The sequence below is a fragment of the Podarcis bocagei genome, assembly GCF_964188305.1.
Source record: "Podarcis bocagei genome assembly, chromosome: 9".
Taxonomy (NCBI): Eukaryota; Metazoa; Chordata; class Lepidosauria; order Squamata; family Lacertidae; genus Podarcis; species Podarcis bocagei.
Genome location: NC_138134.1, coordinates 9,597,469 through 9,617,296, shown reverse-complemented (window position 1 = coordinate 9,617,296; position 19,828 = coordinate 9,597,469). Strand labels below are relative to the sequence as shown.

At 40.1% G+C, this 19,828-nt stretch overlaps 1 protein-coding gene across 6 annotated transcripts in view; it reads right to left on the bottom strand.

Annotated features, from left to right (window-relative positions):
• SLIT2 (slit guidance ligand 2) overlaps positions 1-19,828 on the bottom strand; it is a 239,955-nt gene that overhangs the window by 95,445 nt on the left and 124,682 nt on the right. For all 6 annotated transcript variants that reach the window (XM_081207584.1, XM_081207585.1, XM_081207586.1 and 3 more), the window contains exons 5-6: positions 14,264-14,335; positions 1,528-1,599 (exon numbers count right to left, since the gene is read on the bottom strand). In XM_081207584.1, the coding sequence (XP_081063710.1) occupies positions 1,528-1,599; positions 14,264-14,335 (144 nt within the window). The remainder of the gene's footprint in view (positions 1-1,527; positions 1,600-14,263; positions 14,336-19,828) is intronic.

Sequence of the window (19,828 nt, the reverse complement as noted above, 5' to 3'; positions counted from 1 at the left end):
GATTGGATATACACGATGCACTAACTTAACAGAGTACTGTGAAAGCACATTTGGAAGGCCTGGCCTGACTTTCATTGCGTAAGAGATTTTACATGGGACAGGTTCCATAGCTTACTATGAGATTAAAGTTTTATATGAACAGTGGAAAGTGTAATACACTACTTCATCCAGGATTAGAAATTCTTTGGCAGCTGATAAAATAATGTAGATCATGTATGAATGGCATATGACCCATCTGAAAACTTAAATAATCCAAATGTTTTTACATTAAAAAGTATTTTCACTTTACAATATTATTCGCTCCATGATATATATAGAAGACCTAAAAATTCTTATAACATTGTAATACCTCATCTTGAATAAAATGCAAGGAGTGGTACAATTGTTTTTAAATGCAAACTAGCGTTAACTGTGATTTACTGTTGTAGCTGGACAGAAGGGACTAGCTCTGAATTTGCCAAATAATGATAATATTTATTGCTCTCCATCTGGGCTTCTGGGTTCCTTTTATTTAAAAATAAAATATAATCTGAAAATGACTTTCTGATTTTGAAATCTACTAACAAGAATCTCCTTTAGAACTAATTTAGCCTTGTGCCTTCTGGTTGTTTTTAAAACGATTAAATCAAAACAACGAATGGCACATTTGCATAGGGCATTGTATACTGACAGAGAAAATAAGTTATTTAAAATGTGTCGCCAATGAACACGCAATACTGACTGACAGCATATTTCATGATTATGTGCCATTTTTTTTAATAAAATAGACATTTTATTCATTACATTTACTGTCTTATTTCAGAGGCAGTAAGGTTTTTATTTAATCATCATTAATGCAATAATGATTACAGTTAAAATGCAGGAAGAGGGAAACTGTTAGGATACTAGGCTGTACCCACTTTCAGTTAAATGAAGATAAGCTATACATCATTGGCATGACAATTCAAAAGGAACTTAAGGTCCTACCTTGCCTACCTGCTTATTTCTACAAAACTCCTATTGACTTCTGCGAAGCTATTCCACAGTGAACAGCTTGCAGGCAGCACGTCAGGAACAAAAATCAATTGCAAGAAAAACTGAGCATGGAAAGCCACAGCTCTTGAAAACCTCACACACCCATCTCCTAGAAAATTTGCTTTGTGAAAGCTGCTAATGTGTATTCAAGGCTTTGGAATGTGTTCATTTCACAAAGATTATGATTGAAAAGAGGGGCATAATTGTGTGGATCTGAACAATGGAAAATGGGCTTACAAGAATGCATTGAATTGTAAAACCCTTTATTTATTTCCATAAGGAAGTTACTTTGCCCTTACATGGTTGTATCTGACAAATGTGATGATTTTGTTAAAAAGGGGGGGGGGATTATCTCAACTCTTTCCATGTGCTTACAGTATTTTATCAAGCAATATTCTAATGCATCATTTTTATTCTAATACATCATTTCATTCAAACATTTTGACACGAGACGAGCGTCTGCATTTGGACTTCTCTGTTTTAAAAAGTAAGAGAGACAAGCAGTTTACTTACAGCACTTCCAGATCACGGAGAGCCCTGAATGCCCCATCTTCAATGCAGCTGATCTGGTTGTAATCCAGTTGCCTGTTAAATAGATTAGGAGGCGATATGTGAAAGAGATGAAGGCTGGCAGCACTGTGGATAAGAAAGCCTCCTTAAGAGATAAGGCTTGAAAGGTAGGCCACACTAATGGAAACGCACTCCCCAAATACACTCATCTGCTTAAGAATGTCACACACCATTCTGGTCCTGATGCTGCCACCGAAGTCTCTTTTTGTTCCGAACTGCGTGTGCAAAAACACGACAGCCTTGGGAAAGCTCCAGTAAATAATAACTGCACCTTATATTAAATGCCAAAGGAATGCAATTTCATTACATCAAGAAAAGCTATCCATTAAAAGCTCTCAGCGTCATCTCGCTGAAACAATTTCATTAAGGTAAAGGGCTGTAAATCACTTAATGTCACACGCATCCCCTCAGTGACCTAACAGAATCCATTTATCAGAGAAGCCCAGCTGCATGTTAATTTCACTATCCTTGGTGAGCCGGAGAGAGACCACCCTTAGTTCCGTAAAGGCAGAATTCCACATCCTTAGGCGTGCATATGATGCTCATAGCATTCCCCCAGTTCCCTTCTGAATCAAACCAATTCATATTCTTGTTCGTGAAAGCAATCGTTAGTGTATGACTCCTACAGTTTATATTCTTCATGAAGCTATGTAGATAAGATCCAATAAAGGAGCGCAGAAATTCTAGGCATAAAAATCACCAGGGCTGCCCATACATTATTAATCTTCAAGTATTAAGGTATGAAAAATTTAGACTCAGTTTTCTGAAGATTATTACCTTCCCCGGTTCAGAGCATTACTACATTGGCAACTGCCTCATTTGGGGTGGGGTATGGAATGGCGGAGTGATACATTTTCATACAAAGAGCAAAACCAAAATCTCTGGTTGAAATAACCCAGAGCGCCATTTCTGTAAACATAACAATGAAAATTTAAATACAATATTGAAGTGCATGCATTCATGAATTAAGTTCCACATGGCTTATTTCCAGATAAACGTGAATAGGACTGGGGTGATCAATTTATAGGGTTTTTTCCTCTCAATTGCTGACCTTATTTAAAAATATGCAACATTTTCTTGTTTCAACAAAGATGCGCCCCCACACACACCTTTTTAATCTATCCATCCATCCACCCCAAGCAACTAAAGCAGGTTGTCTGAAACGGATTCAGTGACTATGGAAATCTTTACACCTATCCATTTAATGATAAACCCGCCAACCATTATGATAAAGTTTGAAAACAGCCATAAGGAAAGCCCACACACTGGTAATTGCATGGGAGAAACAGTGGAGCTGCAGTCACTAGCCACACTATTGAACGCTTACTGTCCCTGCCCCATGCTCCCCACACATGGGGGGGGGGGGTTCTGAAGTGGAGAGCCTGTTCTAGGAAAGTGGGAGCCATATGCAAGTAGGGGTTTAACTTGTGCAGGAAGCGTAGCCATGCAGAATAGGCTTCCCATGCCACAACTTTCCCTCACTCTCAAGCAATTTGAATGCCTGAATAGGGCTTGTATTTTTTACTGTTGCTGAGCTGCTTGATTTTAAGCATTTTAACTTGGAAGCAAGTATCAGTTACTTTTAAGGGGCGTGCTTAATGTGAGGCTAGCTTCAGTTGCTCTAACACAGGGGTCAGCAAACTTTTTCAGCAGGGGGCCGGTCCACTGTCCCTCAGACCTTGTGGGGGGCCGGACTATATTTTGGAAAAAAAAATAATGAACAAATTTTTATACCCCACAAATAACCTAGAGATGCATTTTAAATAAAAGGACACATTCTACTCATGTAAAAACACGCAGATTCATGGACTGTCCGTGGGCTGGATTGAGAAGGCGATTGGGCCAGATCCAGCCCCTGAGCTTTAGTTTGCCTACCCATGCTCTAACAGTTCTAGTCTACTCTGCCACTAAATTGCTTTGATTTCCACTGGTTTAAGATCCGATTCTAAACACACTTACTTCCAAATAATGTGCAGTAAAACCTGTGGGATTTGCTTCTAAGCAAAACTGTTTGGCAGTTTCTGCTGACTTGCTTCACTGAGGCAAGATCTGCACTGGCAAAGCTACATCTTCTGAAGTAACACTGTTACAATATTTTAGGCAGCATCCTGCTTTTAGGACATTGCCTAGTAAAATGTACCTACAACACAGGGCCAGCCCATGACATTTTGGCACCTGAGGCAAACCATAAAATGGTGTCCCTTCCTTCAGAGAAGAAGGTGTGAGTGAAGATCTGTATCAGGAACAAGGGGCTGGTGGGAGATCTACATTGGAATCTGCTGCCCCTGTGGATCCTGCTGCCTGAGGCAGTCACCTCACCTTGCCTCATGGGTGGGCCAGCTCTGCTAAAACCCTCGTGTAAACATTCGTGCACTGGCATGGCTCAATTTACATAAGGATTATAACCTACCGTATTTTTTGCTCTATAAGACGCACCAGGCCACAAGATGGACCTAGTTTTTGGAGGAGGAAAACAAGAAAAAAAATATTCTGAATCCCAGAAGCCAGAACAGCAAGAGGGATCACTGCGCAGTGAAAGCAGCAATCCCTCTTGCTGTTCTGGCTTCTGGGATAGCTGCGCAGCCTGCATTCGCTCCATAAGACGCACCCACATTTCCCCTTACTTTTTAGGAGGGGAAAAGTGAGTCTTATAGAGCAAAAAATCCGGTAGTTTAAAATTCAAGTATCCCAGCTTGACTGAGCAGTTGCATGAGATATGAATTTTAACAGATGGTACTATGGCCCTGTCCATGACCTTCATGCCTTCCACTCCACCACCACCAGGTCTCCTCCTTCAAAATGTGTCCTTTCTCTTGTTGGTTGTTCCTTAGGTCTGGTAAGGTAAAAGGACCCCTGACCATTAGGTCCAGTCGTGGATGACTCTGGGGTTGCGACGCTCATCTTGCTTTACTGGCCGAGGGAGCTGGCATACAGCTTCCGGGTCATGTGTCCAGCATGACTAAGCCGCTTCTGGCGAAACAGAGCAGCGCACGGAAACGCCGTTTACCTTCCCGCTGGAGCAGTACTTATTTATCTACTTGCACACTGACGTGCTTTCGAACTGCTAGGTTGGCAGGAGCTGGGACCGAGCAACGGGAGCTCACCCCATTGCGGGGATTCAAACTGCCGACCTTCTGATTGGCAAGTCCTAGGCTCTGTGGTTTAACCCACAGTGCCACCCACGTCCCATTTAGGTCTGGTACTTCTTTATGAAACACTTTCATTACCCACCCCCTTTCAAATCACTCCTTAAAACTCAACTTTTCAGCTTGGCCTTTGACTTCATCTCTGAGTTGCCACTTATTTGTTTAATAAACTGCACTTACTCTCAGTGAGAGAGAGAGAGAGAGAGAATATACAACATAATAACATAATGCTACCATAACATCAATAAAAACTGGTTGCTTAAAAGAATTACATTCCAAAGCAACCCTCTTGATAGAACATTAATTTTCCTGTATTACACTGATACTGGGATCTGCACCTTTTAACTTGCTCATAAATGATCCAGAGTTAGGAGTGAGCAGTGAGGTGAGCAAGTTTGCTCATAACTGTAATTGTTCAGGGTTGCTAAAACAAAGAAGTATGGTAAATTGTTCCAAAAGGAACTCTCCAAACTGGGTGAATGGGTGGTAAAATGAAAAATGCAATTCGAGGTAAACAAGTGCAAAGTGATGCATATGGGGCAATCTTAATTTTACATATACGGTCATAGGGTCTCAATGGGTAAATGACTTGGCAGGAATGGGATGTTGGACTCACTATTGACTCACCTGTGCTTTTTGCATCACTTGTCCTCCCTTTCCTTACTGAATACTTCTCATTATGTCCTTGCAAAATTACTAAGGTCTGAAGAACAGCTATTGTGAGAGGCAGCAGGGATCTAAATTCAGTGTCCTCATTTCTCCACCCAAAATTTGAGTGTTGGGGTTTTAACCTACATTGGCTGCTTGTATCTATACCACTACACATCACACTATGCAGTCCTGTCCCCCGCTATTTTTCAACAGCCAGTTTCTGTCCTATACTTCTTTTAAAAACCCATTTCACTTTCATGGAACCGCAAATGAGCTAATGCAAATATAATTATTTTTATCACACAATGTGTACAAACTTTTTTTTTTTGTTTGCTTGCTATTTCTACATTTGATGCAGCAATGTGTGCCTTTGTGTTATAGAACTGTAACAAGGAATAATACAGTGCTGTACAGCAGAGGTGGCTACCCTTTTCTGGTTCAAAGGCTGAAATGACAGTCCCATCTCTGTAGGCCACACGCAAGCAGTGGGAACGGCTAGTGTGTACCTGAACACACCACACATACACAGGCATCCAGGCACTCAGCATACTCTTCCTCCATCTTTCCTACCTCCCACTTTCTCTGCACACTCAGTGTTTCCTGGCTTCCCCATTCCAGGACTGGTGTTGTGGCTGGCTGAAAATGCTGCCTTTTAACTTCACACAGATCGTTCTGTGCAAAGTAAGAGGCACTGCTTCTATCCCCACTACAACTTTGTTCTTTGAAAGGTGGAAATGCTGCCTTTTACTCTTATAAACAACAGGCAGGGCAGTTTATCTCCTGCTCAGTTCTGCAGGGAGAGATGACCACTTCCTGCAGCTTGTTGGACAGATACAGTCTGCAGGCCACCCCTCCAAAGAGGAATAAAGTTCTATATGAAGTGCTGTATGGAACAACACCTGCTTCTGACTGCAGGAAAGCTGCGTGCCAGCAGTGCTGAAGAGCTACAGTACGTAAGAAGCCCTTGACTTTGGGATTACCTCTACATGGCTTAGGGATGCGGGTGGCGCTGTGGTCTAAACCACAGAGCCTAGGGCTTGCCAATCAGAAGGTCAGTGGTTCGAATCCCCAAGACGGGGTGAGCTCCCATTGTTCGGTCCCAGCTCCTGCCCACCTAGCAGTTCAAAAGCACATCAAAGTGCAAGTAGGTAAATAGGTACCACTCCGGCGGGAAGGTAAACAGTGTTTCCGTGCGCTGCTCTGGTTCACCAGAAGTGGCTTAGTCATGCTGGCCACATGGCCCGGAAGCTGTAAGCCGGCTCCCTCAGCCTATAAAGCGAGGTGAGCACTGCAACCCCAGAGTTGTCAGCGACTGAACTTAACCTTTACATTTACTACATGGTTTCATTGTAACTTGAGAGGCAGTGGGACTGGAAGCAAAAGTATTTGCAGGCACGATCAAAGACTGTATACACTCAGAAATATACTCGCTAGGAGTTCAGTCCATTGGGATTAATGGAAGAAGTACAAAGGTGCAGTATTGCTCTCATTCAGCTTGCGCAATAAAATTTCACACTGGATCATTCCCTATTTTTCCTGTATTCTTCACTGCAGTATGTTACTTGTCTGCTAGAACAATCATTTTCTAGACACTGCAGTTAATCATTTTGGTGCAATGTTTGTGTTGCAGAGTATTTTTTAAAAAAATTCCCAGGCACTTTCCATTTTAACTAATTAAGGGCATTTAACAATTTAGTTAATAGGCTTTTTATTTTAAAGGGCCAAAATAATATATCCAGTACAGTTCTCTAACCTCCAGAGTAATTTATCTAAGCCATTTAAATTAGTACAATGGCATGAAATGTTATCCCCTGACACAACACAAAAGAGAAATTGTTTCCAGACAAATTGGTAAAATCTTTTAATGCCATCAAATTTGCCTAATGCAGTCTGCAGGTTAATCTGTAAAAGGGTGAGCAGTATGTTGGCCCCATATCTTATTATCCTTAGCTGTCAATGTATAAATCAGCACTGACACAGCTGCTCCTAAATCATCCATATTATACACAAAGGGAAAGATTTAACGGCACAGAAAGCACTAGAGCAAATCTTGTCCTACAAGAGCTGAAAGGCAGATTTCTTCTCCTAAATTGGCATGAGTTCAGGTGCGTCTGAAAAAAGAAGAAGTTGGGGGTCCGTCTTTTAATGATGTCTTCCAAACACTGCTGTAGCTGAGGCTGGATAGCAGTTTTCAAACTTGCTCCTTTCCCACATTTTTTTCCTGTTCACTCTGGGATAAAACTTGGCACAAACCATTTTCTTGGCAGCAAGACTGCTGATTAAAATGTGGTGTTTTTTCTCTTTGTTTCATGTTCTTTGAGGTAGCATGGAATAGCGGCAACGGATTTTGAAAAGGCTATTGAGAGTATACTAGTCAGAGAGAAAAATATCAATGCAAAAGTTATTTAAGAAGTTGCCACTGGCTGAAGAAACCCTCCCCCTTCTTTCGCCAAATCTTATCCTTGACTCAGCAGGCAAAGTCTTCTTATGAGTGTCAACAAACCCAAATACTAAATAAAAATTAGGCAAAATACTAGTCAGATTGAATAACTGGTAACAGCTGAGGTGTAAGAACCAAACTCATTCCTCCTAATATGTTTAGTGATTCTAGCAGGCCTAATGGAAAGCAGTGTATGCCTTTCTGACTGTGTTTTTAAGATTCCTGCCAGTTAAATAATGTTTTCTCTATCCAAAATTGCAAATACTTAATTTTTTTAAAAAATGATGATATTGTGAGGTTGTTAAAATTATTATTTGTTGTTGTTTAGTCATTTAGTCGTGTCCGACTCTTCGTGGCCCCATGGACTAGAGCACGCCAGGCACTCCTGTCTTCCACTGCCTCCTGCAGTTTGGTCAAACTCATGCTGGTAGCTTTGAGAACACTGTCCAACCATCTCGTCCTCTGTCGTCCCCTTCTCCTTCTGCCCTCCATCTTTCCCAACATCAGGGTCTTTTCCAGGGAGTCTTCTCTTCTCATGAGGTAGCCAAAGTATTGGAGCCTCAGCTTCAGGATCTGTCCTTCCAGTGAGCGCTCAGGGCTGATTTCCTTCAGAATGGAGCGGTTTGATCTTCTTGCAGTCCATGGGACTCTCACGAGTCTTCTCCAACACCATAATTCAAAAGCATCAATTCTTCGGCGATCAGCCTTCTTTATGGTCCAGCTCTCACTTCCATACATCACTACTGGGAAAACCATAGCTTTAACTATACAGACCTTTGTTGGCAAAGGTGATGTCTCTGCTTTTTAAGATGCTGTCTAGGTTTGCCATCGCCTTTCTCCCAAGGAGCAGGCGTTTTTTAATTTCGTAACTGCTGTCACCATCTGCAGTGATCATGGAGCCCAAGAAAGTAAAATCTCTCACTGCCTCCATTTCTTCACCTTCTATTTGCCAGGAGGTGATGGGCCCAGTGGCCATTATCATCGTTCTTTTGATGTTGAGCTTCAGACCATATCTGAATTATGAATATATGGAATTCTCATGTAAAAGGTAAAGGTAAAGGACCCCTGGACGGTTAAGTTCAGTCAAAATCAACTTTCAAGCTGAGGGAACCAGTCTTTGTCTGCAGGCAGCTTTCCATGTTATGCGGTCAGCATGACTAAACCATGGTAGGTTGGCAGGAGCTGGGACAGAGCAACAGGAGCAATTGTGCAGATTCGAACTGCCAATCTTATGATCGGCAAGCCCAAGAGGCTCGGAGGTTTACCACAGCACCACTTGTAAAGCAGTTGCTGAGCCTCCTATCCCAAGAGGAGAAAAAGAAGACGCAAAGTGTTATATTATAATGAATAGAAGCAGAGAGAAAGAACTTGGTACCAAGGGAAAAGTCAGTGTGATGAGGGGCCAGGAAGCCTTATTCAAGAAATCTGCAGGGGTACCACACACTGTTTCTGCAGTATGGACACCAGAGGAGATCTTGGACTACAGCAACTGTAATAATAAAGTCTTACTTCTACTTTACCTGCTTGTGGAAACCCTATTTGTTTTGTTGTTGTTGTTGTTGTTGTTGTTGTTGTTTTTTAAAAAGCCTTGTACATACACCTTCTCTACAGAAACCTGAATTACCATGGGGAGCAGTCTAAAATGCATGGAAATCTTCACATGCAAATCACAGTGTGTGGGGTTTATTCATTTCACAAAGTGTATAAGGTCTGGTTATATGGGTTTCATGTACTTTTTGGAACTATTGTGATGATCAGTTGAATGTTTATAGCCCTGCCTCCCAATAAATCCTAAATCCACATAAGGGGTTTGACGCCAGCAATTGTCTGTGCCCTTTTTTTTATAAATAACTGTTGCAAAAAGTCTGCCCACCTTGTGGGTGTCATCCTTCTCAGAGTCTCATTTTCATTACATAACACAAAGCAATACAGTAAGGTTTCTGTTCATATATGAAACATTACTGTACAGTGGTGCCCCGCAAGACGAATGCCTCGCAAGACGGAAAACCTGCTAGACGAAAGGGTTTTCCGTTTTTGAGCTGCTTCGCAAGACGATTTTCCCTATGGGCTTGCTTTGCAAGACGAAAACGTCTTGCAAGTGTTCCGATTTTTTTCCGCTCCCCCCCTTTTTCTAAGCCGCTAAGCCGCTAATAGCCTTTTAGCCGCTAATCCGCTAATCCTTTAATAGCCGCTAAGCCTTTAATAGCCGCTAAACCACTAATAGCGCTAATCCGCTAACAGGGTTGCTTCGCAAGACGAAAAAACCGCTAGACGAAAAGACTCGCGGAACGGATTATTTTCGTCTTGCGAGGCACCACTGTAAATATTTTTCATTATCTAAACATATTAAGCTTCTTTAATATGATCTGCATTTCAAATATATATGCATCAGAGAATTGTCCTTAGACTTTACAAATTATCAAGAGTACCTGTGACAGCTTTTCTCAGGTATTCTGCAAGCAATAACTTTATTTACCCTTTCCAAACACATATACTACTGATCACATATATTGACACATATTATCTCTTTTTCACCCCCAGTTGAGAGTGCACAAAACACCACAGGGGTTCTTTATTAAGTTCCTCTGAAAGCATTAGCACTTCAATCATGTAACTCCCTGCTGTCTCACACTTCTTTCTCCTGCTAGAGTTATATATTCAAATCAATGGGTGGTGTTTAGAAATACTTCTGCGCTCCAGTTGTAGCTACATACTGCAGACAAAATGTTATTACAATTTCTGTCCAAAGTCAAGCTAAGGTTGAAAGGAAAAATCTAAGATTTACTTATAATCCTTGGGGTTTTTCTTTTACCTAATAAACTTATTAGTTATCAGTGGTGGTCAGGACATTGGTTTGTTCTCTTGAATTTTCTGTTTATAATTGTCTGTTCCCCACAATTATGAACTGATTACAAAAAAGAAATGGTTCATCTCTTTGATATCTAAATAGTAAATGCAGCTCTCAAAGACTTCAAAAGCAGATAAAACCAATCTGCTGTGTGTTTTGATTATTCTGTAACTACTTTGTTTATTTCATACATGTAATAAAACATACATTATATAGATAGATAAACAGATAGATAGATAATGCACACATTCGTGAAGCAGATATAATTTTCCTTTAATCACTAACAGAAGTGCTGCGGGAGTTTAATTTAACTTGTATAGATCAATGTTAGAAACAACTTTTCTTTATGCTCGCATAAGTACGTGCACACAGTTTCTGTGGAATGGCTATTCTAACAAGCTCACCACTTTTCTCTTCAAGCCTTTTTCACTCAAGAGCATTTGAGCATATGGTCATCAACTTCGTTACTGGATCTAACTTGGACCTTTTTGATTTGCGTTTGCATCTACCAAATTTTCTCAGGTTTTTTAAGTCAATTCATATTGACCACAATTAACTGCATACTTATTTACAACTAACCGCTTTTACAAAAACCCAGAATTGATAAGTTTCAGAGGTACTGATTTCATGAACTTTCACATAGATTTTAGTATCAACTATGAATCATTTCAAGACACACTTTGATAGTCACAGTAAAGGTTCTGTTCAAAAATAGTCAGGTTGGTGTTCCAGCCAGTCAATTTCTCAGACCCTTAAGTAGCAGTCCAGGTAATAACAGCTGCAGCTATCGCAGGCATTCAGAAAGATCTTCAACTGACTCTTCATAGACATAAACTGAACTACTCTCTAGTTCAAGGGCAACTACTCTCTAGTTCAAGGGCAACTACTCATCATGCAACAGTTTGAACTGGTGGTTTTGCATAATCGAGGGTGGGGGAGATAGCTTAACATTTGGAATGTAAGTTCAGAGACATAATGGGCAAAATTAAAACAGCACAATGCAGCCAGTAATTGACTGGAATAGATTCGCCTCTGCTTTTAATGGAGGCATCATCTATCTGAAAAGGTAGAGGGACCCCTGACCATTAGGTCCACTTGCAGAGGGCTCTGGGGTTGAGTGCTCATCTCGCTTTATTGGCCGAGGGAGCCAGCGTACAGCTTCCGGGTCATGTGGCCAGCATGACTAAGCCGCTTCTGGCGAACCAGAGCAGCACACGGAAACACCGTTTACCTTCCTGCTGGAGCAGTACGTATTTATCTATTATACATCTATATTACAGGTGTGTAAAATGCTGCCACTTGAATTTCTAGTATATATATATCACTAACCATGCATATATGGGATGCGGGTGGTGCTGTGGGTTAAACCACAGAGCCTAGGGCTTGCCGATCAGAAGGTTGGTGGTTCGAATCCCCGTGACGGTCTGAGCTCCCGTTGTTCGGTCCCAGCTCCTGCCCGCCTAGCAGTTTGAAAGCACACCAGTGCAAGTAGATAGATAGGTACCGCTCCGGTGGGAAGGTAAATGGCATTTCCATGCGCTGCTCTGGTTCGCCAGAAGCGGCTTAGTCATGTTGGCCACATGACCCGGAAGCTGTGTGCCAGCTCCCTCGGCCAATAAAGCGAGATGAGCACCGCAACCCTAGAGTCGGTCACGAGTGGACCTATTGGTCAAGGGTCCCTTTACCTTTAACCATGAATATACGCTTAACTAATTGTTGCATAAAACATGTAATGCATCTTTGCAATTGCTGGTAGTTAAGAAGGTGGAAAAAATGAGACCCATACAAAAAACGAAGAGCTTTTCAATAATAACAATAAGAAGAAGAACAATAACAACTACAACAACATCATCATAATCGTAATTCAGAAGACTAGAATGGCATTGCTGGTTTTGATGAAGGGTTGACATATTCAAAGCACATTACATCCAATTAAGAGAAAATGGAGGGAAGTGTTTCTGTAACTCAATCACACACTTTTTAATTCAGAACCTTGGGAGTGAATAATTATCAGGCCACATATTAATTAAGAAATCAACAGGCCCAGAGAAATGCCTGAACATTCGCCTGGAATGGGTGAGCATCTCTTGGCTTAGTAAGCCAAGCTATGCATGCATGGGCTGCTCTTTCCCTTCTGCAGTTGAGCAAGAAAGTCTTCAATTAAATGTAGTTTCCCATTATATCTAAAACAGAAAAATATAGTTCCTGTTCCATGTTTGGAACTATATAGGAAAGGATATATCAAGAAGTCTGGCCAAAAGTTTCAATATAAGGAATAATACCTACTCAAGAGTTGAAATGAAAACCGTGTATATTCTGCTAAGAATAACAGTTTGAAGCTAGTAGTAAATTTAAACACAACGTGTAAGTACGATAGTTTTAAAGTAATGGTGAGTTTGGATGCAACGTTTAAGTACAGAAATAATGTAGTTTCAAATATACAGTGGTACATGAAATACCAGTGCACAACAATTGTTTTATACAAGTCTCAATAGCAGTCAAAAAGAGTCCATATTATTTAAAATAGAATAAAGAATAAAGTATAAAGAATCAAATAGGGCCAAAAAGGAGTATCCAGAGTGTGAATCAGATGTACGACTCAGTAGTGGTGACCAGGACAGGGCCCTGTTTCGGAGTACACGCCTTCTTCAGCTGGTACTATATAGGGTCTAAAGCCACAATTTTAGGACGATTTGCTTGTTCCAAATCTGGTAACCATAATTTTCTGATCTGGACCTAATGGGAAACTGTGGTTGCTAGAATACTTCAAAATTTAATTATGGTGTGCTGAGAAGGGAAAGAATGGAAATGGTTGTGTACATCTCATAGCACCACCAGGATCATTCATAACTTGGTTTACAAATCCAAGATACGATCATGTAAACGAAGCCATCAATATATGTAAATAAGAAAATAACAGTAAGAAAACAAATATCAAAATCCTTGGATTGGTTGTAGCCTAACTGCTTGGAGAACTGAGATGATACTTGAAATGCGGGAACAGGTTAATAAAGTATCAGCTCTATAATGTATCTCTCTATATTTTGAAAGTCTGCAAAAACAGTGTGTGGCCTTTTTTGAGATGGTTATCCCTAGGCCAGGATTTATTTATTTATTTCTACAACTCCCATCATCCCTAGCTAGAAGGGCCAGTGGTCAGGGATGATGGGAAGCGTAGTCCAAAGACAGTTGGAAGTCCAAGATTGGGAAACCCTGAGACAACATGTTTTTATTCTTCAAGAATGCTAAAAATTTCATTGCCTTCATTTTTAAAATAAAAATCTAATGTAAGGAATATACAGTATATGCTACTGAGTTGAAATGTTTAAAAATACTTACAATTAAAATAATTTTCAAGTAAGAATATAAACACTAAGTGCACTCTTTATCAGGCAAAGCAATAGACCATTTCAGACATTAATACAGATGTAAAATTATTATGGATATTCTTTAGTTTTCGTTACTAAATCCAATTTAAGTAATATGGCTTCACCATATATTACTTAATGACGTGCATAGACAAATATAGATTTATGCATAAAATAAATGAAATGGTGTCAACTTTTTATTATGAAGGAATTAAAAAATACTTACAGGTTTTTAATGTCTACAGCTCCACGGAAAGCCTTTCTAGGAATGGCATGAATCTGGTTTTCACTAAGGTCCCTAAGGAGGAAAAAAAAGAAAGAAAATACTTAGGTTGATTCATATATCATACAAAGAACAACTGTTTAAGAAGAGGTATTTCAAGCTGATCCAGACCACTATAATTCAAGCAAGATCTGAATTATACACATTGCCTTAGAATGAATGACTTGCTATCAACAACAAAGAAACAATCACTTTTCAAAAATATCGCTTAAGCAATGTAGCAATGAAGAACTCATTTTAGAAAAAATGTACACACCATTCCAGATAATTCTTAGCCAGACTTGCAGTTTGAAAGGAAGAGCAATTTCCCCCCCAGACTCTCAATATTTGTATTAAAATATTTACTCAGAGTTTACAATGGGCTGGATCGAGACTTCACTCCTGCTGATTTTACTCAGGGGAGATTCCCATAACAGAGTAAAGAATCTTTCTTCTGCTTTCCTCTCTCTTTGTAGTCCCCAGCACGACCACCCGCTCTCTTCTGGAGGGTCCAGGGACCCCCCCTGGAAAAGTGGGGCAGGGAAGAGGGGTGCTGGGGGCTATAGGGAGAAGGGGAATCACCTCCACTTGCTCAAAAACCTTCTCTGGACAGAATGAGTCTTTCTATCCAGGGAAAGCTATGTTTGTGTCCAGCTCCATTGCTTGTATTCTATTGAAGAAAGAAACAAAGAAGAGGAAAAGCTTTTTAAATAGAGTGAAAACAAATGTTTAGTAAGAAGACTCTCAACCGTTTGATGAATTTACATATTTCACTAAAACAGCTATACAACACAGGTACAGTTTAACTTGTTTCTAGGTTTGCATGAAAATTGAAGAGACAAGTGATGTGATTTAATCTCATTAAAACTTAAATAAGGGATGTGGGTGGCGCTGTGGTTTAAACCACTGTGCTGTTTGGGCGTGCTGATTTGAGGCCCTGTGACAGTGTGAACTCCCGTTGTTCGGTCCCTGTTCCTGCCAACCTAGAAGTTCAAAAGCACATACTGCAAGTAGATAAATAGGTACCACTCCCGTGGGAAGGTAAACGGCGTTTCCGTGGGCTGCTCTGGTTTGCCAGAAGCGGCTTAGTCATGCTGGCCACATGACCTAGAAAAACTGTCTGCGGAAGCAGACAAACGCCGGCTCCCTAGGCCTGTAAAGCGAGATGAGCGCTGCAACCTCAGTGTTGTTCGCGACTGAACTTAAATGTCAAGGGTCCCTTTACCTTTACCTAAATTTAAATAGCACAGCAATGTGGCTAAAACTTAATATCAAATGCCTTTGGATGAAATATTTGTATAAAACCAAATTAACTTAATAGTAATATTCAGGTGCCATTAAATGTCAATAATTAATATTCATCTATGCTTCCATTTCATATGCATAAACTCCAAAATTACTCTTAACAGAAGGCAAAGACAGTGGCGATCAATCACCACCTGGTGACAAAACCATCCAAACACACCAAGGCTACTTATGTGGATTTATTTGATTGACCTTCACCTTTGATTTAAATATAAGTATGCACACAACACACTATTTCTGTATTTGTTTAATGCATTTATATATCACATGTTGCCAATGCACTTAAGGTAGTTTACAAATTAAAATATTAACTAAAAAATAATTTTAAAACTGCCAAAAGATAAGGGGGAGGAAACAACAGCACAATTATAGCAGTGCACTAATTGCATTATGCACTCTTACCATCCAATCTTACACAAAGGTCCTTACTTCTCAAATAAGAATGTATAAGATGCTAAACTGCTAAAGCACTCTTACTCACATTTTTTTTATCTAGGTGACAAGGCATAGGACAAATCCTGCCCCTATTTGTTTACTTATTAAAAACAGAATTTCAGTCTCATGCACTGAGAATAGTGAGCAATCAAAAACGGTTCTGCCAAGCTCACTGGTTTGGGTGTTGCAGGTGCGCATTGCTAACTGTGATGGACTTGCAATTGAAATGGCAAGTTAAAATTATTTATGAATTTTTTATCCCACTCTTCTTCAAAGGAGCGCTGCATAGTTCTCCCCATAGTTTATCCTCACAATAACCCTGTAAGGGAAACCCCATCCCACCCTTCCACTATATATAATGGTCTGATGACTTCTGTTTCAGTGTATCTGAAGAAGTGTGTATGCACACGAAAGCTTATACCCAGAACAAACTTAGTTGGTGTCTAAGGTGCTCCTGGACAATTATTATTTTTTTATTTTGACTGCGTCAGACCAACACGGCTACAATGCCTGAACCTGTAAGGAAAGTTAGAGGGAGACAGCAAGTGAACTAAGATCACCCAGTGAACTTCATGCCTGAATGTTGTTGCTGAACTTGGGTCACACCAGACCTAACAAGTATTGGAGGTCTGGTACAGAACAAAGAACTCTCTTCAGGAAACCCCAGGGCAATCTTTAAACAATGTTAATTTTTAGATTTTAAATGCTGAAGGCATTGTTATTCGAGTCTTTATTTACTCTCTGAAGTGCAGTTGAGAGTCATATGCTGAAATATCCACCATTAAAAACCCCCAGAAAACACCATGCAGTTATGTCAAGGGTGTAGGCTAGGCTAGAAACGTTTTTCTCCAACTTTATTTTTCTCTGTGCAGGGATTCATCTGTTGAAGAACATTCAGTCATATGACCCCTATCAACATTATAAAGTGGTACAGCCCCAACACAGATTTATCCCCTCAGAGAGAATGAGCCATGGTTGCTAAAGAAAGATGCTCAGATGCTCAAGTGATGAAGCCAGTGCCTTAAGCAAGCTCTAAAACTGAAAGAAAAGTGAGAGGAAATCAATCAGTCCCATGGGATGGATCTACAATGACTTCCTTTGCCTCTAAGCCATGTTGTTTTATTTTCTAAAGTGCCTGTGCTTTTCTCATGGGGATTTCCCCCCTTGCTTATATGCTACACTAAGAAAAGGGTCCAAGGTAACCCTATAAAGGAAGAGACAAATGGGTGTTATTTTGAACTCAACCTGAATCCCTTGAACAGAGGGTGAGAATAACCCTTGCCCCAGTTTGACAAGTTCTGCTGGTGACCCATTATGTAATCATAATTAGTTTGACCATGGTACGGTGGACTCAGTACGCACAATTCCCTTCTAAGACACAGTGAAAATCTACAGGTTTCCTCTTGGTTGTCTATTACTGCAGTTCTTTGTGTGCACATTACTTTCGAGGAAAGATATTGAGGGTAGCATTGCAAATTCCCCAAAAGCAGACTTTTACTAAATACATGTGAATATATGGTACACTAGGAGCCTAGGGCTTGCCGATCAGAAGGTCAGCGGTTCAAATCCCCGCGATGGGGGAAGCTCCCGTTGCTCGGTCCCTGCGCCTGCCAACCTAGCAGTTTGAAAGCACGTCAAAGTGCAAGTAGATAAATAGGTTCCGCTCCGGCAGGAAGGTAAACGGTGTTTCCGTGCGCTGCTCTGGTTCGCCAGAAGTGGCTTAGTCATGCTGGCCACATGACCCAGAAGCTGTACGCCGGCTCCCTCGGCCAGTAAAGTGAGATAAGCGCCACAACCCCAGATTCGTCCGCGACTGGACCTAATGGTCAGGGGACCCTTTACCTTTACCTTTAGGAGATTGGGTAGCAATCTGGGATCCAGAGAATTCTCCCATCTCTACTTTTATCAAAATAAATAAATTCATTTTAAAAATGTAATAAATTAAAAAATTAAAAAATGGTGCAATATAAACAACACTGTCTTGGGTCCCACAGTATTGGTATAACACCAAAAGTTGATTTAAGGTGAACACAAAAGTAGAGATTCAGGTAGGTAGCCATGTTGGTCTGACACAGTCAAAATAAATTTTAAAAATTAAAACATTGTCCAGTAGCACCTTAGAGACCAAGTAAGTTTGTTCTGGGTATAAGCTTTCGTGTGTTCTTTATTATAAATATATATACATATGTATTATTAATAATGAAATGAATGATACAACAACAATGGGCTAATGGAAGAAGCCAAAGACCATTTAGATGTTTCTAGTGCCTCATCGGTCTTTCATCACTCTTGGGGCACCTCAAACTACCCAAACTACCAGCATCACAGAAGAAGAGGGTTACATGCTCCCAAAATAGGCAAGGCCACAAACAAGGAGTACAGTGGTAGCTCGGGTTGAGAGCTTAATTCGTTCTCGAGGTTTGTTCTTAACCTGAAACTGTTCTTAACCTGAGGTACCACTTTAGCTAATGGGGCCTCCCCCTGCCGCCGCACGATTTCTGTTCTCATCCTGAAGCAAAGTTCTTAACCCGAGGTACTATTTCTGGGTTAGCGGAGTCTGTAACCTAAAGCATCTGTAACCTGAAGCATTGTACTTGGAATTTTCCCAGAGGGATGCAATTAGACAGGGTGAGGGTGGCAAATAAGCTTTTGGGTGCTATGAGATTGCAAGTCACTGACAGGAAAAGTCAGCATCAAATCTTACTTCACAAGCGAGACCAGAGTAAAACTAATCTACCCAATCTAACAAAAATGATGAAATATGCTTGGTTTGGTTTTGTAATTAAACCAGACAAACTGTTTTGCAAAGACTATCATTTTTGCTTCTTTTGAGAACATGTATCATGAAAGATTTTATAAAATGTATTAGGAAATTTGTGATTAGTTATAGATAACACAAAGGTAAATAACTCTGGAACAGAAAGCATTTTGGATTAATGATTTATTTAATAACCTGAATTTACAGTTCAACTGCACAGGTTATTGGATAATGAACATGCATTGCTTTGTAGAAGAACTGACAGCTTACAAACAAGTGCTTGTTATAGCAACATGTATAGAAAAAAAAGAGAGAATTACTGGATTTATATAAGATTGCTTGAACTTATACATTAGTGTGAATTTGTTGTGAAATTAATAGTTGTATTTTAAATCAGGATGCTATAGTTTGTATCAGTACAGAAAAGTTTTAAGTGAACACACACCACACATTTCTGTATGTATTTTTTAAATTAAAAAATGTACATGGAACAGATTAGTGAATCACACATAATGCACCCGTTCATTGCAAATGAAGTCAGTTCTGCATTGCAGTTATTTTATTATTCACCGAAGACTTCCAGTTGAATATGCCATTTGCTTTATAAAGCACAGAGTGCTATTATTTTAATTGTATAAATGGAAATTGCTATGTGCAATAACTATCATGCACATCTAAGGTTGATTCCTGGTTCTCTCTCTCCCTACACGGGCCCCATTAGCTAAACCAACATTTACTTAAAGGCAATAAATTTTCCGAAGAAAACATTTCTCCAAATTTAATTACCGGTCATTTTATTTTTCCTCCGTGGTTTAACCTCTCTTCAGTTTCTGATCAGTTGTATAATAAATCTATAATGGCATCCAATACTTTAGAGAAACTGCTGAGCAATGAATAACGTGTCCTTATTTTCAGAGCAATGAAATGAAAATATGGAGGAAAACATGTCATCCAGAACTACACAATTTGAGCACTTGTGCCCTGACAAGAGCATACAAATTCACCCAAAACACAAGCAATTCCAGTATAAA